Source organism: Musa acuminata, chromosome BXJ3-9 (genome assembly GCF_036884655.1).
Source record: "Musa acuminata AAA Group cultivar baxijiao chromosome BXJ3-9, Cavendish_Baxijiao_AAA, whole genome shotgun sequence".
NCBI lineage: Eukaryota > Viridiplantae > Streptophyta > Magnoliopsida > Zingiberales > Musaceae > Musa > Musa acuminata.
Window position 1 is genome coordinate 788,414 of NC_088357.1, and position 10,855 is coordinate 799,268.

Consider the following 10,855-nt stretch of genomic DNA (forward strand, 5'->3'; position numbering starts at 1 on the left):
CCGTCGAACAAATTGTTTTGCTTTATTTACCTATTGTTCATGCTTATGATGCCTAATGATAGATAGATAGACAGATCATTGCAATACACTAATCTCCATGGGAGCGTTATGTGCAGCTGTTTGCAGAACTCAATGGACTGTTGGCTTCGTCTTTTACTGTCATCAGCTTTTTGTTTTATACCAAGATCTAATCGTAATGCTTACCATTTAGCTTTCTCGGGAAGAACCATTAGGTCCTCTATTTTTGTGTATGTTGGTTTCAGTTGTTTAAGCTTTCTCGTATGTTTATGGTACTGCATGCAGGGTGAGGGATTGTGTTTTGAGAGCTTATCTATCATTGCAGTCATGATTTCCCACGTCAAAAGAAGACGAGAATGGCACTGTACACTGGTGTCCTTCCCTCGCCCATCAGTCGTCTTTTCCACGTACACTACTGTCCTTGTGCCATTCGTTCGTGTGAGCCATTGCCTATTATTTTCGACACCACCAAAATCCATTTCACGCTCATCAATGCATGGCTTCTGCTGCTTCCGAGGACGTCTGAATGCCTACCGCATAAAGAATATTGAGGTGAAGTTTGATTCCCCTCGGTTGATGAGACCAAATTGCACGGACCCTCTGTAACACTTACAATCCTTTATTATCTTCCATGTACTTAAAAGGTAAAATAAAAAAAGAAAAGAAAAAGAAGCAGCACCGAGTGGATTTTGCAGTCAAATCTTGTCATCCATTGGGGGTGCAATGGCTACGGTTATATGCATGGTTATAACATGGAATCCACGCTTCTCATTGCCTAGCTTGATTAGGTACCACCACTTCACTGTTACAAATAGGAAAACAAAGCGTATGGCCTGTACAGGATCCTCCCATGCAAAACCATACAGCCAATGTGGGTGATGCTTAGGAATCCGACACGACGAACATTTAGCTGATATTTTAATGTTATCTAACATTTATCAAACATATAGTTTAATGAGAGATCTAAACTAGTTTTAAGGATTGAGATTATGGAATCTCATCCAATTAATTTTGAGAATGCTAACTTAACTAGTAAATAATTTAACCGCGGATAACAATCTTCATCACTTATATTCTTTTTTTATAAAAAAAAATATTGTTACTTCCAAAACTTATTCCATAGACTAATATAAAAAAAACATATTATTTTTCTAATTGTTATATGTTGATTTTTCAACTTGAAAATTTTCTAATTCTATATACGTAAATAATTTGGGGGTCACATGGCATCAATCACATGTGCCAATAATATATGAGATCTACTGCTGTCTGATGCACATGACAGCTAAAGCCAGCAAGGAATCTTGGGCCATGGCTGGGGGCCCACCTCGGGCTGCGTGCAGCAAACCTGCTTCCCAAGGGCCCCCACCTCCCGCTGGGAAATGCGTCGTCCCTTCTTACAGGCGAAGGTGGCTACCGGCTGCGTGTTGCAGATGCCTTGTTCCCTCCGGCCTTCCTCCCTCGGTCGTAGTGCAGCGACACATCGGATTCCACGCTCTAATTCTCTACCGTTTCTCTCCCAAAACAATTCATCCCAAGTCCATGCGAAACTCCGGTAATGTTCTTTCTTTGATTCTTACTCACGAATCGAATCGAAGTCACCGAAGAACTAATACGTCTTCTACACAACAATATTCTACATCTATTTATCCTCCTCATGGATGCATGCATGCATGCATGCGAGCAAGCATACAGCAAAAGGAAGTTGCAGGCACATTGAGACGTGAGCTTCCGAGATCAAATGATGGCCTAGAAAAGCTCTCCACTGAGGAGTTAGCGGTGTTGGGGCTCATTCCATCGTGATGTGATGTGGACCTGAGCTGATGAGATGGATATATCTGACACTGCTAATCGGTCCCCGTCCTTCCTTCTTTCCTTCCGGCCAAAACTTCCATTTACTCTGATGCCAGCTGATGGTGTGGGTTATCCCATGTCCGATGGCAAAGCTATTAGGTAGACTTTGACCTGCAGCACCGAGTGACTTGACTGGTAATTTGATTTGGCTTGGAAAACGTGCAGTACTAGGGGGGACATGGGTCCCGCGGTCCTCTCCCTCAGATGCGGGTCCCGGGACAGCCGAGAGGAACAGGAGACGAGACGCAGCTGCTGCGACCCCTCTCCGTCATCACCCATTGCCATGGCCAACTCAAGGTTTGCTTCAAGGTTGATGGAACCTCTGCGGACATCCATAGGACCCTGATGCACCCACATTAGTGATTTGCTTTGTTGATCCATGACAGAAAATATCGAGGCACTCACATCGTGTGATGAGGAGTTGATGCTTGATCATCTATGGTGTTGTTGAAGCACCCACATCGAGCAAAAAGGAAGACACCCCATTCACCCACTTTAGCTGATTTTTTTTTGTTGATCAACGATAAAAAAAACACCAAAACACACTCACAGTCGATCATCTATATCATTACGAGATGCCCACATCCATCTACTACAGAAGGCAGAGGGTGGACATGAGCCAACACACCTACATCAGGCAATAGAGAAAATGATTGATCCCCCTATTGCAACTATGCCAAGGGACTCACATCGAGTGGTGGAAGTTCATCTCCACTCAATCTGGAATGGACATGTCTAGATTTAAATTAGGTGGTGACCTATTTTCTTGCAATCTAGAATGGACATGTGAGATGCTAATGCAATAGAAAAGATAAGATGATTGATCTCTTGCTCGATGATACTGGGGGATCCACACGAGTGGTGGAAACCCGTATCCAACTGATCTGTAATGATACGCTGAGATGCCGACATCGAACAGTGATGTGTCTCTACTCAATCTATAATGAACATGTTGAGATACCCACGTTGGCCAGTGGAAATCTAGTTCCATCTAATCAGCAATGGACGTGCCGAGACGCCTACATTAGGTGGTGGAAAATTTGAGTCATCGAATTCTCATCGATAGGGAAGTGAGGTTTGCTGAGGTCTTCAAGCGGCATCGAATAGAGTGTCGGTCGTGTCGAACAACCCAAATCTGATGCGAAGATGGGGAGGAAGTTGGTCGGTATCTCCGACACTCGAAGACCATCTCAAGGAGATAATTGCTTAACGTCGTCATGTCTTATCCTCTTTCTAACGCTGAACTTATTAACATCAAAGTTGGTCACCCGATAAAGAGGTGGAGGAACGACTCGATCAAGTTGGGACTTGATGAGAGATAACGCATGTCATCCCTAGACGTTAAGGAATGGTCGGAGAGGAATCGACCGACGGAGTTCGGATGCTACTCGATCTCTCAAAGTGATGCTCGATACTTTATAGAAGATGGAGATCAGAAAATGTTGACTCAGTTATTTTAGTTCAACATCTATCAATCGTACGATAGTGCGTTAATCACTAGAATATTTTGCTAGAAACATCCCATTGATCACTAGAATATGTATTAATCGTACAATAGCGCCTTTAATCACTAGAGTGTTTCGTTCGAGACTTCCCTTAACATTGAGCTGTCTTGCAAGTTTTCTTTTGACCTAATTTGAGATCATTTAAGTAGTACAAAAGCCTTTTTTTATTTTGTTTCTCACTCTAACATATCATAGAAATTAAGCACTCGGGCAGAGAATTGCTTCAAAGCACCTTTTAATTGAATATGTCTGATAATTATTGCTCCATGTCGAAATAATAATAATAATAATAATAATAATAATAATAATAATAATAATAAAACTCTTGTTGTTGGATAGAATATCTAAAATCTTAGCTTTGTCCAACAAAAAGGACAAAGCGTCCAACTTAGATCAGATCAAACTGTTGTTGGATTGGATCGATAGTTTATTGGACTGCCAGCTCAAAAGTGATTCCTGTCTTCTTGAATCTCTTTAGAACAAAAATTATATACCGCAATGGAAGTAATGTTTTCCTCACGAGGATAGATCAAAATACGATTTGGCTATGGTTATGGTAATATTCTCCGAACGATTCCGACAAATTTACCTTTGGATATGCTTAGTAGACTGCATCTTTTACTTTGGATCGAGGATTAAAGAGTGCCTCATTATCTCCCAAGGAAGAGGAGATAAGGATGCAGTTGTCGGAAGAGAAGGCGTTGGAGAGCGAGTGTGGCACTAAAATATGGAAAAGCCAACGAGCTTTCTCCTGCCGACGGTCCCATTCCGCGACTTTTCGCCAGAGAAAAAAAAAGGAGGAGGCAAAAGGGAAAAGATAAGTAAAAGGCCTTTGCGTTGTTCACAAGCCTCCAAAGGACGAGAGCATGGAAGCTTTGCATCCTCTCCACTTATTCTTACACCCCACGCCGACCGCTTCCAACCGATGAGTTGGGACCTCGGTGTGATTCATTCATCACGTATTGTATATTCCTTTGATCGATTCGAAAGGGATTAGTGCTGACAAAAGTCATCACACGCAATTCCTACTCCCGATGAGATTGTTTAATTAGGTGAGAAAAAGGGCGTCGGATTTGAACTTACGGCGCCTCACTCATCATAGAATTAGTCTTCGTTCGTTTGTTTGTTTGTAGAGTTAGCTGACTACTCCTCGCTATTTGCGCAGGGAGTAGTTTGCGTTTTCTACTCATCCATGTCTTCTCCTCTCTCTCTCTCTCTCTCTCTCTCTCTCTCGCTAAAGGCCATAATAGGTCGAACGACAAACAAAAAGCGAGTAGAAACCATGCTTATTGATGGAGAGTTGTCAAACATTAACGATGGTAGCCTTTTACTAAACGTTCGATCGAATCTAGCTTTTGCCTTTTGCAAGATCAAGTTGATTAAACAAGAGAGAGAGAGAGAGAGTAATTGGCATCTCATGGTTTATTGGGTCAGGTAGAGACCATCCTTCTCTCTTAAAGATGGTTCATCTAAAAGGACAACCGCCAGAATCCAAGATGTTGAATCCATCACAAAGACGCCATGAAACCAAGCTTGCTTTACTCGCTCTAAACAAGGAAGAAAGATTGCATTATTTGAACGTAAAGCTGTTTTAAGTACTCGGGAAGCAGCAGCGATCGGTGGTCAAATAGAGAGAGGCCCGTGAGAGAGGGGGCCATGGGAGGGGGGAGCATGCACGAGCTCCGAGGCAGCAGCGGCATCGGCCATGTGCCCAGGCATCTCAGGCTTCCAGAGGGCGGTTCGGTTGATGATCCGGCATCAGAATCATAATTGGAATGGCCACTTGGTTTTGTACGTTCTGTAAAGAGAATATTTGGTGCTGCTAATAATCGCTTCTTTTGCGTCTGGCGACCGAGAGGTCGATGAAGATCGAGAGAGAAGCAAGGGCAAGCCAAATCCATGCACTGCTCGAGGGTTTTGGAGCTTTGCCATGGCAAAGAGTCCCATGTTGGTCAGACAAACGTGACAAACTTGCGGTCTTGCCAACGCTTAGATTTATGTTGGCGAGAACATCACCATCATCCTCCTGAGACCGCACCACGGGGACCATGGCAATTTGCTGATGGCTAATTAAGCATCCCAAGGAGAGGGACTGTTCACGGATGTCACCTTGTGTGCGCCATGGATCCCATTCGGCCATCACTCTGCATCATTGCTCAGGGGATGGATGACTTGCAAGCCAAGTTTTAGTCGGTCATCGGAGTTGGTGGACGAGTGAGAACTCTGAAATGATGCGTTGCATTGAAGATTTATCTTCGGTACCAATTTAGGGTTCATAATCAGACAAAGCGGTCTGCAATCCTACAGTGTATGATTGGCAACCATACATGGCTTGTCTGGGGAACCCCATAAAAAACCAGAAAAACCTTACCCATGCGACAAGATCATCTTTTTCAACTCCAATTATTAGTCATGAGGATTCAAAGCTGGCTGGCTGAAGCCAAATCCAGATCCGTACTATGTGACTGCAACCACATTCTATCACAAACGTACTGACATAGCATGGATGATCCCAGACATTATCCAAGAAGAGGTCAATGTTTCAGTGACCGGATTGCCGAGCGGGAGCTACAAAGTTCCATCAGGCATCCCTACACCACTACATTGTTTAATCCTTTAGGCTCTACAGCATCACAAGAAAGAGAGAAGAGATTATGATGCTACTAGCTACAACCCTGTCTCTGGTTGAGGGCCTTCTTTCTTTCTTGTCAAGGTTGGGGAACAGCAAGAAATGCCATTCTAATCACGCAGAGGTAGCAGTGTGCAGAACTGTAGTTCGCGCTCCTCAAGAAATGGCATACGACCGGCTCCCGCACGGTAGCTCAGAAGATGGCAACTTAACAGCTACGACGAGGACGACAGGGGTCTGTAGATTCCCCGTAGCCCGACGCTTCACATGTGTGTCAGGGTTCATATATGTGGGATGACTGAAACAGGAGAGACCAGCTTTCTCAAATGCCTTGTGCTCCCAATGGAATCCCCCCTCTGCTGCGTGGCAGCCTCCTTCTTCACCCCTCAGACGGTAGAGAGAGAGAGAGAAACGGATTTTGGCATTTTGCTGCACAGAAGAGAGAGAGAGAGAGAGAGAGAGTCTCAGGATGGCTACTCCGTTCTTCCATGCGCGCGCGCGCACACACTGAGAGGACGGGTGATAGCAGCTTCACCATTCTTACGTATGACAAAGAAGATCTCAGTTTGCATGTTATGGAGTCAGAATGTTTGGATTGTTAGGATTACTTTCTGAGATGGCAAATGGTACACTGACAGTGTGAGAGATTCCTTCGAGCGTGATGGGACGCATGTAAGAAGCAAAAATAATAATAAGTCATGGACAAAACTCCAGTTGTAATTGAATGCGTTGAAATGGGTAATGTCAACTTCAATCCAACATTGACGCTGGTCGATGCTGACCGGTTGCAATGTTCCAACCGCTTGAGGTCGACTATGTTGATGTTTCGATCAAACATTGGATTCTATTTTACTTAGGTGACTCGGTGTACATCCATCCATGCTTGTATGACGCTGGCTATCAACTATCTAACACAAATTCTTTTTTCTTCTTCTTCTTTATTTTTCTTTTCTAGTGATTAGTGGTGGTGATGATAAATATTCGATAGTAAATCGATATGGACATATATATGTGAAAGAATATTTAAGGGATTTATGTCTACCATTATTAATATTATCCTTCAGTCTAATCTTCTATAGAAATGGAAATGGACTAAAATGAGGCACACCTTCCTTACCTTGATGTCTGGATGTTGATAATGCCTCCTAAAACTCTTGATGGAACATCAAATCTAGTGTTGGAGCTACTGGCAGTATCAGGTACCCATCAGCAAGTTGTTGATATATGTATATATATATATATATTGGCTGGGTGGCAGATGGCAGACAGGATCTTTAAGAGAGAAAAAAGGTTAATTCCTGGCAAGTGCTTCAGTCCTCTGTTCACTGTCTTACAAGAAAGAAACAGAGCATGCATAAGCTCCCCTTTTCTCAAAACCCAACCAGGTTTCTTGCCTGCCTGCACACCCATTCCCTGGACCAATAGACTAATAATAATACTAATAATAATAATAATAAAGGTCCCTGAGCAAAATAGAAAAAGTTGGAACAATGCAGAAAGCCAACTTTCCACCCTCCATCTCAAAGCCTGGTGGTCAATCATGTGACCTTAAATTGGTTTTTTGTTGGACCATGGAGCAGTGAATCTGTCATAAGGTTTGTAGCTAACACTGGTGTTGTTTATGATGCTGGGTGTGCCATTTTCAACATCAAGCACAGTGACAAGAATGCATTTAGTCTGCATCACGCCACTGCCTCTCTTATCACTAAGCTGGGCTTTGGTCAACAGCAAACTAGGGAGGGAAAAATAGCACAGTGTAGATGGAGAAAAAGGAAAAGGAAACCAGTCCCAGAGGACATCTTGCCTATATATATTTACACACCATCTCCCCTTAGCCACCACCGCTCGCCCAAAACACCTCCTCTTCCTCAGCCTCCTCTCTCGGGCTCTGCAAACATGCATTCTCCAGCGTGGGAGGCCATCATAATGGCTGCAATTCTTGTTCAGGTTTGCTTCTCCAGGGGCTTGCAGCCCAATCCAGCCGTCCCAGATAGAATCACCAAGCTGCCTGGGCAACCCCAGGTTACCTTCCAGCAATTCTCAGGTTATATTACGGTGGATGAGTTGCGGAAGAGGGCTCTTTTCTACTACTTTGTGGAAGCAGAGATGGATCCATCCTCAAAGCCCCTTGTTCTCTGGTTGAACGGAGGTAATGCAACATCATTTTCATTGCGGTGTTCCTGTAGTTGACATGCTTCTCTAGAACTTAAAAAAAGCAACTTTAGCTTCTGCGGGATTTAAAGAGAATTTTGGAATGGAGCATAGGATGGATTTCCATAAGAAAGATGAAAAGATGAAAATTTTCCCTTGCGGTTTTTCGAAATATGACTGCCACAAAGCTAATGGGAAAAGGGAAAGAAGTTCCTACCTTTCCGACCGCTAATGTGATCGGTTTATCTGTGCAGGGCCTGGTTGTTCTTCCCTGGGGGTTGGGGCATTCTCTGAAAACGGACCTTTTAGACCAAGCGGACAGGTGCTGGTTAGAAATGAGTATAGCTGGAACAAAGGTAAAAGGCTGCACCGACCTGAAATTTCTCCCTTGGATCTTTTTTTCTTGTGAGAGTTGCTTCTTTGAATTTTTGCAATATTTTTGTTGGGTTTTGATTCAGGGAGACGTGCGGTAACACATTTGCTGTGATTTGCAGAGGCAAATATGTTGTATTTGGAGGCTCCGGCAGGAGTTGGATTCTCTTATTCTGGTGACTCTTCCTTCTATGATGGGGTGAATGATAAGAAGACAGGTAGGTTTCCTGTCATCTAAAGCAAATGTATGTTCACGGACGAGATATATCATCGGAATAAATCTCTGGCTTTCAGCAAGTATCCGATGATAATGTCTGCAACTTGCTTCTTAACAGTCCTTTTAGGAAAAGATTATTTGATTTGGACTACCTTTCCATGTTATTCTCACAGACAACATTGTGATGTTGTTGTTAGTGACTTCTTCTTCTTGTTTTCTATGTTTTGGGTTTGTCAAGCCTGGGATAATTTGGTGTTCCTGCAAAGGTGGTTCAATAAGTTCCCAGGGTACAAGAACAGGGACTTGTACATAACAGGAGAAAGCTATGCAGGTGACAATTGTTCTTCCTTTCCTACATAACCAAGAGCTTTCTTTTGGGTCTCAATATCTCGAAATTCCTTTTATCAGGTCATTACGTCCCGCAGCTGGCCCAACTCATGGTTGAATTCAACAAGAAGGCCAAAATATTCAATCTCAAAGGAATTGCTGTAAGTTTTTTGACAGTTTGTTTCGATCTTACTCGACTGTATTGCTGGCATAAACCAATTGCTGCCTGCCACAGATGGGTAATCCGGTTCTTGAATTCGCAACCGACTTCAATTCGAGAGCAGAATTTTTCTGGTCCCATGGATTGATATCAGACTCGACTTACAGAATATTCACTTCTGCTTGCAACTACTCGCGCTACGTGAGCGAGTACTATAGAGGCTCGCTTAGCCCGGTTTGTGCAAGAGTCATGAGCCAAGTGACAAGGGAAACAAGTAGATTTGTTGACAAATATGATGTTACCCTAGACGTGTGCATATCATCGGTTCTTTCACAGTCCCTGGTCCTCAGTCCTCAAGTAGGTTTATATCTGTTTGCCGACCCATGGCCTACTTTCACCTTAATACCTGTTTCTGAGCTAGATTTTGTCTGTGCTGCAGCAAGTCCCGGAGAATATTGATGTGTGTATCGAGGATGAAACAGTGAATTATCTCAACCGGAAAGATGTGCAGGATGCTCTCCATGCCCGCCTGACTGGAGTGACAAAATGGACAGTCTGCAGCAGGTATCGATGGTCACTTGGCCTATCGAACAACATAATATGAAGTTTCGTGATTTTACTTGAATTGTCATGTGAAGTATAACATGAGTTGTCAGCTCTTATTCATCGTCCGTAGTCTTAAGTACTTTAGCTTGCCTCTTGGAGTGCATAACTTGATGTTTCAATGCAGTGTCCTTCAATATGAGCTGCTTAACCTGGAAATACCCACAATAACTCTCGTCGGCTCCCTTTTGAAGGCCAGAATCCCAGTGTTAGTGTACAGGTAACTAAATATTCATTTCACTGATGCTACATCTATTTAATGGGCCTTTCCATGTGGAAGAGAACTTATGTTTCTTTTCTTCACCAGTGGTGATCAAGATTCTGTCATACCTTTGACTGGGAGTCGAACTCTTGTTCAGAAGTTGGCGAATGAAATGGGACTGAAGACGACAGTTCCTTACAGGGTTTGGTTTGAGGGGAAACAGGTGAACGCGGAATCCATGTAGCTGTTTATCGAAGTGATATGGTCCGTTTCCGTGAAGCTCATATCGGTTCTTAATTCCCCTTGATGACTTTGACAGGTTGGTGGATGGACTCAGGTGTACGGCGATATGCTTTCTTTTGCAACAATCAGAGGAGCTTCTCATGAAGCTCCGTTCTCGCAGCCCGAGCGTTCCCTTGTGCTCTTCAGATCTTTCCTACAAGGCAGACCACTACCAGAGACGTTCTCGGGGTTTCCCTGACAAGAAGCTGATAGCAAGGCTTGTGTGTCTTATGTAATTACATGAGAGTTTAGCATTCATCAACTTGGTTCTTCTGAAACTTTGAGTTTGAGAAGTAGCGTGAAGGAGCACAAGAATGTGTTCTTGGTCAGCTACCAGCTTTCTGTGAGGTGATTGTCTCATGAACATATCGCGACATATTAATGGCGACTGGCAATCGTTGCTTCTAAAATTGTAATCTTTCTCAGTTCTAAAATCTATGCATTGTGTAGAGGAATGGACTATCATGTTTATCAAGGAAAAGCTCGAAATTGATTTGTGTACTTGAAAGTGTACCGAGTTGATGTGTAATGTCAT

The 10,855-nt window shown here is 43.3% G+C and overlaps 1 protein-coding gene across 1 annotated transcript; it reads left to right on the forward strand.

Annotated features, from left to right (window-relative positions):
- The first annotated feature begins 7,722 nt into the window (after positions 1–7,722).
- On the forward strand, positions 7,723–10,775 carry LOC135649166 (serine carboxypeptidase-like 45). The gene is made up of 10 exons (XM_065167309.1): positions 7,723–8,155; positions 8,412–8,513; positions 8,652–8,747; positions 8,985–9,077; positions 9,155–9,234; positions 9,309–9,590; positions 9,673–9,797; positions 9,964–10,056; positions 10,144–10,261; positions 10,358–10,775. Exons 1-10 carry the CDS (start codon positions 7,903–7,905, stop codon positions 10,517–10,519), a joined length of 1,404 nt encoding a protein of 467 aa, XP_065023381.1. The 5' UTR covers positions 7,723–7,902; the 3' UTR covers positions 10,520–10,775.
- The last annotated feature ends 80 nt before the right edge of the window (positions 10,776–10,855 follow it).